This window comes from Apus apus, chromosome 3, assembly GCF_020740795.1.
Source record: "Apus apus isolate bApuApu2 chromosome 3, bApuApu2.pri.cur, whole genome shotgun sequence".
In the NCBI taxonomy this organism is placed as follows: domain Eukaryota; kingdom Metazoa; phylum Chordata; class Aves; order Apodiformes; family Apodidae; genus Apus; species Apus apus.
Window position 1 is genome coordinate 80,537,568 of NC_067284.1, and position 15,915 is coordinate 80,553,482.

General features: G+C 38.8%; 1 protein-coding gene across 3 annotated transcripts in view; it reads right to left on the reverse strand.

Moving 5' to 3' along the window:
* The window catches only part of PRKD3 (protein kinase D3), a 44,930-nt gene that overhangs the window by 14,303 nt on the left and 14,712 nt on the right, over positions 1-15,915 (reverse strand). For all 3 annotated transcript variants that reach the window (XM_051614454.1, XM_051614453.1, XM_051614455.1), the window contains exons 4-11: positions 14,617-14,748; positions 13,756-13,913; positions 10,438-10,627; positions 7,434-7,511; positions 5,319-5,502; positions 4,143-4,266; positions 2,457-2,534; positions 550-826 (exon numbers count right to left, since the gene is read on the reverse strand). In XM_051614454.1, coding sequence (XP_051470414.1) covers positions 550-826; positions 2,457-2,534; positions 4,143-4,266; positions 5,319-5,502; positions 7,434-7,511; positions 10,438-10,627; positions 13,756-13,913; positions 14,617-14,748 — 1,221 coding nt within the window. The remainder of the gene's footprint in view (positions 1-549; positions 827-2,456; positions 2,535-4,142; positions 4,267-5,318; positions 5,503-7,433; positions 7,512-10,437; positions 10,628-13,755; positions 13,914-14,616; positions 14,749-15,915) is intronic.

The following is a 15,915-nucleotide window of genomic DNA, read 5'->3' on the forward strand; positions in this document are numbered from 1 at the left end:
TTTACTACCCACATCTCAGCAAAAGTTCTCTCCATCACTAGCAGTCTTTACATTGCCTTGCTAACTCCTTTTCTCCTCCGTAGCTACTTACATTTCCCAGATTTAAAAAAACCATACATAGTGGATAAATGTCAAAAAGTATCCAAATTTAGTTCTTTCAGATTATATGTATATAATCTGAATATACATATACTTTTCTTAAGTATAATATCTAAACTATGGTCCATTTTTATATCCAGCAACTGTGTGCAAGTTCTTATATATATAAATATATATACACACCCACACACACTTCTACCATAAAGCCCTGCAATATGCATTCATATTGTAAATATTATTCACAACTACTCCTTCCTGCTACAACAGATTAAAGGATCTGCCCACTCTCCACAAACCTGAGTGTCACTTTTTAGACACTTGTGGAAAATTACAGACCCAATTCAGCAGAGGACAGACAGTACTTGACCCTAAACAAGTGCTTTTCTGAAAGGAATCTCTACCATTAGCAGCTCCAGAATATGAATAACAGTGCCTTGTCTGCCTGCTTACTGTGATCTTTTCCTTGTCCTGCAGCAGTGCAAACGCTAGCTTGAGGAGTGACTGGCATCAAAGCCTGACGAATGGCTTTCTCCCAGCCCTGAGCTACGTCAAGTCCAACTCCGGTGGCAGCAAGAACAGGACTGTGATGACTGCTGCCATTGTTTTCGCCAACAAAGTACACCATCGTGTCAGTGATGATCTCAAAACAGTATGGGTTGCTGCCCTGCACCACGTTTGAAAAATCTCGAGGCTGAGTCACCTGGAGAATTTCTGAAAGTGGAATCTCCTGAAGAAAAACATTAAAGATTAAAAAATGAAAATGCACACAATATTTTAATATACTGATATTAAAAACTTAAAGTTTGCAAAGAAATCAAAGCAAATGTATCGAAATATCAAAACATCAAGCTTCACAACTAATGTCAAACTGTGCATGACAATTGCCCACCCAGTTTTCTGAATTCTGCTACACAAGCCTAGAGAGACTTCCAGCCCCACCACAGTTCTCTCTATACAACTTCTATTTTTCCATGCAGACAAACTGCATTTATATATTCAGCATTAGATACACCCCCACCACATACAAATGATGCACAACTATAGCATGACCATCTTCCCCCTGTAGTTTATACAGCTTAGCTAGAGAAGAACATGATGCAGAAAAAAAAAAAGTGAAACCACAACATTAAGAAGAGGATGTTGTTACATAAGGTAGTCAAGAAGCACTGCCGCAAGTATTTGAATCGCATTGGACAAAGATTCTCTTCCACACAGATACTAACAATTTCTACTAACTCCTCTACCTGGTCAGTTTAAGATCACAGTATGAGCAGTACTAACTAACAGATCTGAAGGAAGAAATGGTTGCAAGTTCACACTAGCTGGAGGAGGACATTCCACATACATAGGAAGGTGTACAGGTGCACATCACTTGCAAGAGTAGTGAACAAACAGGCAAACACCGGGCGCGCATTAGGTGGATAAGAAACATTAGCTGATTAGGATGAAGAGCAAAGAAATGTAAAGGCAACCACTGGGAATGATTCTAACAGCAAAGACAACGTGAGATTTAAGCAGTTAAAAAAAGGGGTGCAAAGGGGCAAGTCAAAGGACTAGAAGCAGCGACATTAACAGAGCAACAAGCAAGGAACATATTTTACCAGCTGTGTTTTGAATGCACAGGGCAATACTAGTATCAGAGAGGTCTGAGAAGACACTGCATTGGTCAAGAGAGGGATGAAAAGGATCTGGGCAAGTTTAGCTGGGTGAACAGAGAAAAGGCTTGGTCTTAGAGATGTTATAAAGGAAGAAGCTGCAAGATTTGGAACCCCACCTAAAGGTGTAAGACAAGAAAGGGAAAAATCCTGTTTATTCATCAAACATGTTTTATGAACATTCCACCATTGAACATACTACTATAGTAACAATATACTAGACTTAAAGCGAAGCGTCATTAATGTAACACCAGGCTGCACAATAAGATTCCCTCTAAATCTTTCAATTGTGCAGTTGGGAATAGTTTAATTTTGGGAACCTCAAAATAAAATACATAAGCATGCAATTTTCTCAAATCTCACTACTTACAGAACATAAAAATCCTAGCCTTCATTAGACCGGCAGCCAAACAAATTCTCTGGTAATTGTGAAAAAAGCTTAATATGTTAGCTAATTCAGGAATACAGTACATGTAAAGTGTAAGGAGAGACATACTCAAGGGGATTAGAACAGGAGCTGCAAGCAACTTTTCAGAGTTAGTCTTGATCCTTCTCAATTACAAGCTCTGGCAAACAATTAACCTGATCGCACTTTAACAGATGGTGAAATGGGGATAATACTTCTACTGATCACAAGCAGATTTCAGATCTATAAAGCACCAAGTAAATGAAGTGCAACAATTTTTACTCATCATTCATTACCTTGTAGTATTTTGTTCCAGATTCATTTTGAAATAGCGTGAGGCATTTGCTGTCCAATCTCCAGTAATGTCTTTTTCTCTACAAAATGCACCAAACAATAACATAAGGAATAAATCACTGGTATGGCCTTTGTTATCTGATTATTTAAGTAAGAAATTCTTTAAATTGCTGAGATAATAAATTAATGTGAATCAACAGCTGCATCTTAGACTAGATACATGAAAAAATACAGTTTTGGAATAAAGTTTTTTTTTAAACTCAAGAGAAACTCAAATTATTTCCTCAAACCAGAAAAAAGTATCACTTACCTTACAGTAACAGCAGTGACAACAGCAGTTAACTCATAGAAGAAAAGCATTCCCCTACACAGTTTTCACTCCATGTGAATGTGCTCACAAAACTTTAACTATTTTAGAGTTTAGCAACATTATGGGAATCACACTTTCTCCCTGTGTCTTCACATCAACATTGCAAGAGTTCACAGACTGACCCAGTATGTCAAGTCTATAATTATTGCACCGACACAGAATTCTAGAGGGTCAAAAGCTCGTGGTGGCAAGACAGATGGATTAGGAGATTGAAGTGGACAAAATATATTGGGGGAAAAAAAAAAAAAAAATCAAGACAGACTACATAGCCATTTTCTTGAAGTCTTCACCAATAAGAAGTACCTTCTCCACCAAAAAGTAATATGAATAAGCTGTAGCACGTAACTGTCTGGTAAGTGTAAGCAGAGGAACGTTTCTCAAAATGAAGCAGCTTTTAGAAAGCTAATGAGTCTAACTCACTTTGCTTGCACCATGCTCATATAGTTAAAAACCCATTCTCATTTTTCTGTGACAAAAATCCAAGACCCTTAACTCTGGCCTGGGATGACAAAGTTTGAAACATAACATAGAGCTTAAAACACTTCAATCATGGGGAAGTTAAGACTACCTGTAGGCATTAGAGAAAGCCAGGTCATTAATTTTAACTACATGGAATTCCCAGCCAGCACTGAATGGAAACTGGGTGAAAGCATAAGGCTGAACCTGCCCTTGGGACATACAACCTCTCTATTAAATCATGAATCAGGGAAGACTTTGGAGAAGGGGGGTGGTATTAAGGGACAGGCTGGTAACTTATGCAGGTATAGAAAATCTGCCCACACCCTATTCTGAGAAAGGATGGGGTCAGGAAAAGAATACAAAAGACAATACAGAAACTTCTCATTATAAAAGGGTGAAATATCTTGTTATCCAGGGTCAGCAAGAAGTACATAGATGCTGCTGTTAAAATTAATGTCTTTGGAACTGATAGAAAGTCCAAATTGTTCCAGGAATAGGAAATAGTCTGACACTGCTGAGAGCAGAGTGGTCAAGGGAAATAGCCGATGCTGTAATGCCTAATACGGAAGTCTCCTCCCATTAGGAAGCTCTATGAGATCTTGCTTGGCTGAAGATACCTTGCTTTGGAGCAGAATACTCTACTTCATATGAATGGCCTTTTTTTGTAGATGTCATCTAGGTAGCAGCCAAATAGACAAATGAAGAAAATCAAACTAAACCAAGGTGAACTTACAATGAACATAATCACTAAGGTCTTTCAAATGATACTGTAAATCAGAGTATCTAAATAAGAGAAACAAAATACAATAGTCTAGAGAAATCATTTAACTTAACATAGGAAGAAACTTAAGTAACTAACCAGATTGTCTCTACTAGTATAGTGGACCATCCATCCTTCCTTCACCATTGTACTGCTCTTCCTCTTTGTGTGCTTGATCGATTGTACAACTCTCATGAGAGGAATATTATTGCTTGTTGAAGGACTAAAAAAAGATAGAACAGTTAATATTTAACAAGTTTAAATACAACAGTATTGCAAGTATACTGGTACTACACATTTAGCCTATAATTTTCAGGAACAGGCAACTTTTCCTGAAAATTTTTTGATGGACAAAACTGATAAGGTGCTACATGTGGCACTAACAGAAATGTTTGTAAACACACAAGATCACAAGGTAGATTCAAAACCAAAAATGTAAGGATGGTTTAACAGAGTACACAGTTACACTGTAGAACTGGGTGCCACAGGATGCTGTACAAGCCAAATTTTAACTGCTCTGAATCCAATTAGAAATAAAGGTAAAAATACTATCTGGAGAGGGAACAAAAAAAGATGCTACTTCCAACACAGGAAGTCCTTGAGCTATAAATCACTGAAATCACCTCGGGAACGTATCACTGTATGCTCTTCCTCGCATATTTATTATTAATCCCTGAGCTAAAATTACTTTTAGTTTAATCTAAAACAACTGGTCTTATGCTATTAAGAATGATTTAAGAAAATCAGGATTACACTACTCAGAATAATACAGAAAGTAAAAAGAATAAACTAGGTTAAAGGAGTTATGTAAGTTATCAGATAGAAGACTTTGGAAAAATCACATTCAAGATAAATAAAGCCAACTTCTGCATAAAATGTGTATAGACTATAATGTGAATAATTCCTTTTAAATCAGCACGTATATAACAGGAGCTAAATTAGGCAAAAGTCAAAGACATTAGTCTGTCTTAGCCTCATTGAGCCATAATTACCACCATGTTTGGTAATCTGGTTTTGTTTCATTAGTAACAGCCGTAGCACGGCACTTCTTCCAATCAGAAGAGACTATTTTTATTTATTTATGTTTCAGCCTTCCTTGAGACAGGATAACTTTAAAAAGCATGTTCAAGGTAAAAAAAAAAAAAAAACACTAACACAAATTAAAAAAAATATAAACCCCACTTTGAGCAGTACAACTGGGCTGATCAGAATTTTTTTTACTCACAATACTGATGCAAGTACATCCAGAGCAAAGAAATCCACCTTATGACTTACCTGATGGTTTTGACAGCTTCCTCATCCTTGTCTGCATCAAGGTCAGATGGATCCATAAAGAAGATTTTGTCCTCTGGAGGAGAGGGCTCTTCAGTATCATCTAGACCTCGACTACCATCACTGTTCATTTCACCGCTATCGACTTCCATTGGCATGTCCAAGTCCTGACCTGGGCTAGCAGGTTCTGGAAACAACACGAGATTAAGATATTATTCCAAACACACGATTTAAAAAAAAAAAAAAAAAAAGAATCCCCCAAAAGCCCAGGTACATTTCTTCCTCAGTTCATGTTTAAGTAAGTAAACATAGAAGTACAATCAGAAAATACAAAATCCTCAAGTTTTTGCTTAAAGATGCAGAGTACGCTAATGAATGTTATCTATTTGGTTTTGCTAAATGTCAAGGCCAGAGAGACTTAACTAAAACAAGAATCATATTGAAACAAATTGAGTGAAAAGCTTAAGGTCTAAATGGAAATCTCATTAAGTAATTCTGTTCCACAAGTAGTGAGTACAAAGTAACCTTTTGATGGCTAGAGATGACCCAGAGAATTGCTTCTGTGCAAATGAAATTCTCCATCAATAGAAATCCAACTCTGCTCTCTACCCTTGTAGCCCATAATAGCAGAAGTTAGATAGAGAAGGGGGGGCTGTGGTATTGCAGGAAAGGAGAAAAGCAAGAGCACATTCCTATCTGACCCTCTGTTGGCACTGCTGTACAACTTGTACTGTGGGAATCTATTAAGACACAAAAATACCTGCATTTGTAGTGCCTTTTTTTTTTTCTTGTCTGAGGAGAGCTCAATTTAATAGTGCCAGAAAGAACAAAAAATAAACAACTCCTTACATCCACAGAAGAAATGTATGAAATCACAGCTCCCATACTGTGTGCCCTAGCACCTTAGCATCACAAGGGTGGTGAAAGCAGAGTGCAGCAACACGCCACACACCAGTGTTCATGGTCATCAACCACAAGACCCAGGCAAGAACCTTGGATCTGGAAAAGACAGGCATGAATGGCTGCAATATATATTGTGCAATGACAACGGACCCACCGGCTAACAGGGCTGCTGCCCAGGCCCTGAGTCAGGTCATACCGTTTGGTGTGATGTTCTGCATGTCATCAATTTTATCTCCCTCAAAAGTATGTGTGCCAAGAATCAAGATTTTGAGACATAAAAACACAGAATGACTGAAATTGGAAGGGTCCTCTGGACATTATCTGGTCTGACAACCTCCAAGAGCCCATGTCTCCAGCCTACTGATGTCCCTCTCACAGGCAACACAGTCAAACAGCCACTCCTCCATCCACAAACTGGCCAAGGAAGGGTACACTCGGCCTCATCATCCAGATCATTAATGAAGATGTCAAACAGAACTAGCATTGCCCCCTGGGGTGCACCACTAGTTGCCAGCCTCCAACTAGACTTCATGCCACTGATCACCACCCTCTAGGTTCAACGATTTAATCAGCTTTCAATCCACCTCACTGTCTGCTCATCCATCCCATATTTCATCAGCTTAACACTGGTCTAAAATTTGTAAGAGTAAGACTCAAAACTTCTTTTCACATACTGTTCCCCACCTCCCCCTTTCAATTCTGTACAATTTATTCAGAAAATAATCCTACTTAATTGATGTTTCAAAAAATTAGAGTGGGGTTTTTTGGTTTGGTTTTTTCCTCTCTCTTTTACCTCATAAACTTCTTGGCCTAACTCAGGCAACTGAAAGCCATGGATGTGAGAAAGTCACAAAAGACGATACTTGACTTCAGACATTAACATTTAAAAATATACATTTCATGATGAACAATGAGCAGAGTGATCACAACAGATGTTTATTTTTTGTACATTGAGAAGGCTTCTTAATTTTATTTCCCTTGAGCAATCTCAAGCAAAACACACTGTACTTGCCAAGACTGATTAAGTAAAATTTAACTCACCGGAGTATCAGTTTTACAGCAAATCTTTTTAATTGTCAGTGATCTCAGGTGAAAAATATGGGAAGATAAAATAAAAAGATGTAAAATATTCAAAGATGAGGGAACCAAAAGCTAATGCATATTGTTAAGCCTCCAAAGATCTGTCAGTATTTGAAAGCTTGTTTCTCATCTTACCTCCATTGAAAGTCACCTCTCCAAGACAATCTCTAGGTACTTTAGATGCACAGCGTTTGTGACAGTTGAATCTGCAATCTAAAATAGAAGGTAAATAAGCCCATGATACAAGAATATTTCTTCTACTCAGACACTAACATTCTATCATTCACTACTTCCATCACAAGCTTCATTTCAGATTCATACATTTACATGAAACTGAAGACAGCACCAATGAGGTCACCTGCAGAAGGAAATTAACAATCTTGTCCTGATGTCACATGTTGATTTGCTCCACCACTATTTATTACATCAGCACTTCCTCTTCCAGTACAAAAGTTTTCTGCTTCTCTAACCTTCTCTGTAGTTATTTTTTCCATTGTGATGTAATTTCTCCCATCCTCACATCCGTCCCACATCCTTTTATCCACTGCTATGCAATTTAAATGTCTCATCTCTCTAATTTTTCCCCACCTGCTGCCTAAGACTTGCAGCCGTCAAAGCCTCAAGGATCACACACCCACATCACAGAGCAAACATGCTCTGCAGTAAATCCCAAAGTCCAGTTCCCCTAACATTCAGATTACAGATTTGGCTGAACACTGAAGTTCCATTTCTGCCAGCGGACACAGGGCAGGCAGAACAACGTTATGTCCAAATCTGGCCTGATGTGGAGATGGAATCTAACCTGGATGTCTGCCAGTTCTGCATCTAAGGTATCAGATGCAGCCTAGTGAACAAAGCATACAACATTAGCTTTATTAACAGGAATTTCCTTTATTAGAAGCACCACTGTAATTTTCAACTCTGTATAAACATAATGAATTTCAAAACTCCCTAAGTGTTCCCACAACTTTTTTCAAACTGATAATTTAGCCCCTTTCTGCTATCCAACAGAGGCCCATTGTGCATTCCTTTTAAGCCCAGGCAAGAAAAAAAAAACATTACCTCCCCATTTTTAGTAGCAGTGAAGCCAAACCAAAGAAGCAAAATACAATCCTGTTCAACTTCCGACTGCTTAAAAGGAAGCATCCTAGGAAACCAATAAATTGTCCTTTCTATCACAGTATTTTCAGTCTATATTACAAAATATGGTTATTTCACCAGTTTGAAGGGGGCTGGAAGAAACAGAGACATTCCAAACCCTACCAGGGAACTAGAACGACTAAGAGCCAATCAATCCTAATAAAATTAACTATGCCCAGAAATCTTCTTGGGTACTGCAATGCAACTCTCCAGTCCAGTAAACAGAAACCTCCCCTAGCATGCTTTTGGCCCACAGGACTAGCACGATCCCAAAAAGTTCTCAGGCCTAGTTCATAGATCAGAGCATCCCATGAAACTGTTCCCAAGAGGCAGTCTGCACACAGCCACCCAGGTTGGAATGCTAAGAAAACTTGTTCATGAACATGAGTCATTCTGTCCCATTTGACCTCCGTGTTCAAGGAATGCTGCTGGGCATGTTTAATTTACTACCACAAACACAGTCTTAGCATCCCAAGTCCATCCTCAGAGACCAAGTAGAAGCCTGGACGAATTCAAGAAATCCAGGGCTCTTATGGGTACTCAGGAACATGGAACTGCTGAAAGACCTCAAGCTTTGGGAATGTGCACAAGGAAGTCGGAGGGAAACCTTAAGAATCTGTAGGATAAATCAGCATGAAAATATTTTGAATGTTTCATATCAATTGCTGATCATAGAATCATACAATTGTTAGAGTTGGAAGGGACCTTAAAAGATCATCAAGTTCCAACTCCCCTGCATGAGAGGGACATCTCCCACTAGATCAGGCTGCTCAGAGCCCCATCCAACGTGGCCTTGAACGTTTCCAGGGATATATTAAAAATACATATAGGATCATACTGCATAAGTGAAAGCCTATTAATACACTTATTTCTGTTCTGTGCATACATGTAACATTTCTCCAGGCTTCTTTTCCATACATAAATGCTATTTCCATCCAGCGTCATTCACTTCCCTGAAACTGATGTGGTAGCCCAATTTGTTCAGCTGAATATACAGTCACAACAGTATATGGTCAGTAGCATCTACATGTTAAAACTGCAAAGCATCTTTGTCAGCATTCATTATTTATGTATTACATGTATCCAAGAGACACACTGACTGAAAATAAAATCAAAACCAGTTCAGGATACAAATTTCAAACAGACTACAAAGACTGCAAATTAATAAAAACCGAGATGAAAGATAAAATTACTTCCTTATTTACATGAGACAGCAGTATTTTTAGTCAAAAGAAAGCAGAATACAGATACAAGCTTACACTTCTTGTCCCCTTCTACTAAAGGAAACTGAAAATGTATTAAGCAACCTCTTCCAAAATGTTGAGCTTTGGTACTCGCATTTGGCAAACTCACATGAGAGAAATGGAAAGTTCTTTCCATATTAATGTTTATGACATATCACTATCCTTTTCTCTCCTGCAACAAGGTCAACAGATCTGCACTATCCAGCAATAAAGAGCTGGAAGAAGATCCCAATGTCATAGCTATGCCCTAGGAACTGCATGGAAGAGTGAGGGAACTAAAGTCATGTGTCTTAGCATATGCTAAATGAAAACCATGCAGCTGATGAAGTCTAAGCTAGTTCAGGAAAGGCACCTACCTCTATAAATTCTTTCCAAAAGCTAATAACCAGTACTCTGTCATAGAATAATATAAAAAAAGCCTTACAAATCCTTTAGTGATCCATCTAAAAGACAGACATTGAACAAAGTGCAGTATCTCCCACTTTTATTAATTTAGAATTATCCTTCTAGAATTAAGGTGTTCCTGATCTACATGTGATTAAATCTTATTTTTCAGAAAAATGTACAACGCAGAGTCTACTAAAATAAAAATGAGGGCTGCTGTAATCCTCTCAAAACTACACAATTTTTCAAAAATTATACTGCCCCATCTTGCTGTATACAACCTTCCAACAACCAAAACATAAGTTGAACTCCATTTTAAATACAAGATCTCTACTGAAATTTATTGCTGTAGCAGAAAATTGAATGTTTACCTTTACACTGCATTCCTTGGCGAAAGAGTCCCTTGAGGAGACGTTTGCAATACTGGCATATGGTGGGGCGAGTGTAAGAGTGAACAGCAAAGGTGTGTGGAACCTTCACTCTGCAAAGCACCATCTTTTCCATCCAGATGGGTCGGCCACTCCAGGAAGGAATCCTCTTACTAGGTTCTGGGCAGCAGCGCTGGAATAAGGAAGGAAATACAGGATTTCAGTCCTGTTGCCATGACTTTTCAAATTCATGGCAGTCAGGTGAAGTCCCTGGTGACCGGAAAAAGGGAAACGGTGCACTCATTTTATAAAGGGTAGAAAGATGGACCCTGGGAACTACTGACCCGTCAGCCTCATCTCTGTACCTGGGAAGATCATGGAAGAGATCCTTCTAAAAGCTATGCTAAGGCACACGAAGGACAGGGGGGTAAACCAAGATAGCCAGCATGGTAAGTCCTGCCTGACCAACCTAATGGTGTTCTGTGATGGAGTAACCACATCAACGAACAAGGGAAGGGCTACCGATGTTGTCTACCTGGACTTCCATAAGGCCTCTGAAATGGTCCCCCACAACATCCTTCTCCCTAAATTGGAGAGATACGGATGTCATGGGTGGACTGTTCGGTGGATTACGAGTTGTTTGGATGGTCACATCCAGAGAGTAGAGGTCAGTGGCTCAGTGTCAGGATGCAGATCGGTAACAAGCAGTGTCCTTCAGAGGCTTCTACTGGGACCAGTGCTGTTTAATATCCCTATCAATGACAGGGGGATTGAGTGTATCGTCAGCAAGTTTGCAGATGACACCAAGCTGAGTGGTGCAGCTAACACGTGTGAGGGACTGGATGCCATCCAAAGGGACCTGGACAAGCTTGAGAAGTGGGCTCACAGGAACCTTATGAGGTTCAACAAGGCCAAGTGCAAGGTCCTGCTCATGGCCTGGCACAACCCCCAGTATCAATACAGGCTGGAGAATGAAAGGATTGAGAGCATTGCTGAGGAAAAAGACTTGGGGGTACTAGTGGATGAAAAGCTCAACATGAGCTGGCAATGTGCGCTTGCAGCCCAGAAACCAAACTGTGTCCTGGGCTGCATCAAAAGAAACATGGGAAGCAGGTCAAGGGAGGTGATTCTCCAGCTCTACTCCAGTCCAGTGAGACCCCACCTGGAGCACTGCATCCAGCACTGGAGTTCTTAGCACAGGAAAGACATGGACCTATTGAAGCAGGTCCAGAGGAGGGTCACAAAAAATGAGGCATAGAACACCTCTCCAATCAGGACAGGCTGAGAGAGTTGGGGTTGTTCAGCCTGGAGAAGAGGAGGCTCCAGGGAGACCTTACAGTGACCTTTCAGTATCTGAAAGGGTCCTATAAGAAAAATAAGGGTAGGCTTTTTAGCAGGGCTTGTTGCAATAGAACATGGAGTAATGGTTAAACTAAGAGAGGGTAGATTTAGACTAGATACAAGGAAGAAAGTATTTACAATGATGGTGGTGAAATGCTGGAACAGGTTGCCAAGAGAGCTGACAGAAGCCCCATTCCTGGAAACATTCAAAGTCAGGTTGGACAAGGATCTGAGCAACCTGATCTAGTTAAAGATGTCCCAGCTCACTGGAGAGGGGTTGGACTAGACAACCTTTAAAGGTCCCTTCCTACACGAACTATTATACATTCTATTTCAGGAAACACAAACAAAAACAACCCCCCCAAAAAAAAAAAAAAAAAAAAAAACCACCACTCAGTGGGGGTGGGAGAAAGGAGTTGGCTCAGAAAGAGACTGGATAAGAAAGCAAGCTGGCCAAGAAGCTTTAAGAGGACATTCTTGTATTGTAAAACAAAATTAAGAAAACACCAGACCGAAGAGCCTTGCAGAGAGCAGGAAAGTATGCATGAATCTTCATTTCCACAGAAGCTAGCTTACAACTTTTTTTTTTTTTTTAAAGCATCCTGACGAGGTTCACAGACACCACATACAGAATCTCATATAGGGGATAAAATGGAAAATACCAGAGGTAAGCAAACCAAAAATCTAATCCCTACCTCAAGCTATCAGTCTTAAATAACAGGATGCCTGGATAGCTTATTAAGCTAGGCAAACATATTTAGAAAACAAAAAAATAATAATTTGAAGAAAAACTTTTGAAATTTAGTTAAAACAAAAACGTCGGCAACTAAAACAATAAAGACATTGAGTATCATACTAAACATTCAGCAGAATAAACTTAGTTACCTTCACCTACAGAAAAGTGTAAAGGAACACAGCCTTGTACATCTGACCTAAAGCTTTTTAAGACTGCTGAAAGATGAACAGCAAATATGAAAATACATTACTGATCCTCTAAATCAAGTACTTGAAATCAGAGCGCAAAGAAGAGGTGTCAAAGAGGTACTAAACATGCATGTAACCATGCAGATTGATGCAGAAATCAGTACGTTAAATTCTGTGACAGAAAAAACAGCTACAATTCTATGCTCACTGAGTAAGTCTTACCAATATAACTATAAATATTTCTCATGACTCAAGACTAGGATTTGTAGCCTCTAGCTAAAAAAATAACATGGTCTTGAGCTCGATAATCTATACAATTTATATTTTAAACTATAGTAAGAACTGTTATACGGTAAAGTAATAGATATGTAGGAAAGACCAAGGTTTAAAAGAAAAGCACTGCTTTTACCCCATGGTGAAAGCAACAATGAAACAAATGGATCTAATCCCTGCCTGCCCTGTCTTAAAATCCCAATATAGTTGCAGTATAACTGATAACCTCTCAGCAATCATCATAACCATTATAACAAAAAACTATCATGGATGACAGTTTTTACTGTAAGCCCTTCATCCTCCTAAACACTCTTTCACAGGGCTCAGGTTCTTTTTATATTAACTCTGTGAAAAGCTAAACAGCACATCAGAAACACTCTCTCCTCACCCAGCATAAAAGCTTACAATTTATACTGCTTTATCCAAGTAACTATTCTAAACCGATCCTGCAATTACAGAAGGAATCTGTATGACAAGGAAGACAAGGTGTTTTATCATTCCTAAAACCAAAGTTCTCAGAGTTCATGTAACTATGAGTAACAAGCTATTAACAAAATATTACCAAAAAGTTATAATTTACTTGCCATTTCATTTCTCACAGTAATCATAGTTACGAGTAAATGTCACAGTCTAAGACTCACCAGATTTAAAAATAACCACTATGATAGATTTTAGGTAAAGCTCAACTCTAGTATTCATTATGAACCACTTGCAACACTACCTAGTTCCCCAGAGGTTTAAGAATCTAAAACCAAAAATTGTTTCCCTTTTCACATTACATACTTCTTCAGAGGCAGAGGATGTGTATTCAGCTTGTGCTGGTCTTGGAACTGAAAGCCCTGCTCCTGGTAAAGACACATTAGACAGACGCCTCTTTCTCACTCCACTGCAGTTATTTGGAATCTTGAAGGCACATCGCTTATGGTAGTTCAACCCACAACCTGAAAAAGAGGGTTTCTTAAATTTAAAAAACTCCCAACATCAAGATTAATAGAAATAGTAGTAGCATTTTGATAAAGCAGTTAACAAGATGATCCAGATAAATGGTAAAGACAGAAATAAATTCTCTTATTTTAATGTTCTTGATGCTATTCATAGAAACAAGGGGGTTTTGCCCTACTTGCTATAATGTTGGTTTCCAGTAAGTCCAGCTCTAGAAACAAGGTCTAAGACTCTGCTCTCTTCCCCACCAGGAGGCTTTCATCACTTCTCACTCTGGAGCACACGAGCCAAGGAGAAGTCAGTGAGCAGGCAGTGTCAGTACCTGACAGCAAGCTGCAGAGTACTCTGCAGCCAGCTGGATGAAGGCCATAAGGAAAGGGATTCCCCTTTGGGAGTCTCTCCAAGGTACATGCTCCTTGTGCGAAGAACACTTGCTTGTAAGCAAGCTTTTCTTTTTCTTTTCTTTTTCTTTTTTTAAAAATGGGAAACAAGAACACTTCTCAAGTCATTTGGCCAAGGCCACACCCAGTTTGCATTACAGCCAGAATCAGAACTCGGGTCTCCTGATGCGCGATCCCTTTCAACTCTATGAAATACCACTACATTTATCGCCTGATAACATACTGAACAAGAAAACATTCCTTCTTCCTAATCTTATATAGATACACACACACCAAAAGGCACTAAAAATCATGAACTTACCTTCACATTTTAATCCTTGTCGTACCAAACCCCAAAGCATCTCTCCACAGTAGTCACAGAAAGTAGGAGCCTTGTAGGAATGCACATAAAGTGCATGAGGACGAATCTGGAAATCTTCAACTGTAGCCAAAGCTTTTAAAAAATTGCAGTAAGTTACGGTTCTTGCCACAGGATCAACAAGGATTTATGGAAAGAACATATACTGTTTTAAAAATGGCAGACTCAAAGAACACTAATGAGCTGTTCAGACATCAGCATTTTACTGTATACCATTTAAATATCCATTTAGAAGAACATAGTTTTCAGTAAGGTTTTTTACTGAGGAAAGTTAGATTCTGTAAGCTAATGACCACAACTAATCAACGGTATGAGTCACAATGTTGAAAACCTCACTAAGTTGAGAAGGCGAAACCAAAAAGCTTTGCTAAAGTCAACTTAACTGGAAACATTTGAAAGAACAACTTAATTCTCAAGCTGTTTTGTAACCTATACAATTTTCAAACGAAGAACATCTCTACAGGTTAGATTTTTATCTTCTAAAGGACTTTTTCAGTAAAAGCTTACTAGATTGAACTCTGTGTGTATCAAAACAGAACTGTGGATAGAGTTTCCATGGAACACTGGAAACTTCACTAGTAATGTTATTTTTCTTAAACAAGTAAAGATATAAATTATATTTTGTCCTGTTTCTTTGAAATGTTAAAAAAAAAAAAAAGAGGTGGCATTTCACACCAAAATTGCCTTGCCCTGATAGCTACTATTCTTTGATCAAACAGGTACTAACACTTCATATTCAGATTCTTGTGTCTCAATTTTAAAACCCTAGTGAAAGACACTGACATGTCTCCGAAACACCTCAGCTTCTGGTGGTCTGTCAGAGACTGTCAAGAAGAGGCACACACAACAAATTTTCCAAATATGCTATTCACCAGAAGCAATTAAAAGCTCAACCCAAGGTGATCAACTGCTGAAAACCCTAGACAGGCCTAGAACAGTAGGTCCTGAAATGCAGCCAAAGTACTCAGCCTTATGACTCGGAAATCATACTTTATTGATCCAATTTATAAATCTAATCCCATGACAGTCAAGAGATCTCTTCCTAGAACATAACCTCAGTTTGGCACTTATTCCTCAAAGTCTGAAAGAACTGCTCAGTAGTAGTCCAGCTTTTATCTTTTTAACTGCAGCTGGTTTTTGGCTGAATTCAACAGGGTACTGATGAAACACACAATTCAAATCAGTTAGATTTGGGGGTTTATCATTGTTATTGAAGAGTATTACAGGTTAATAACCACCACT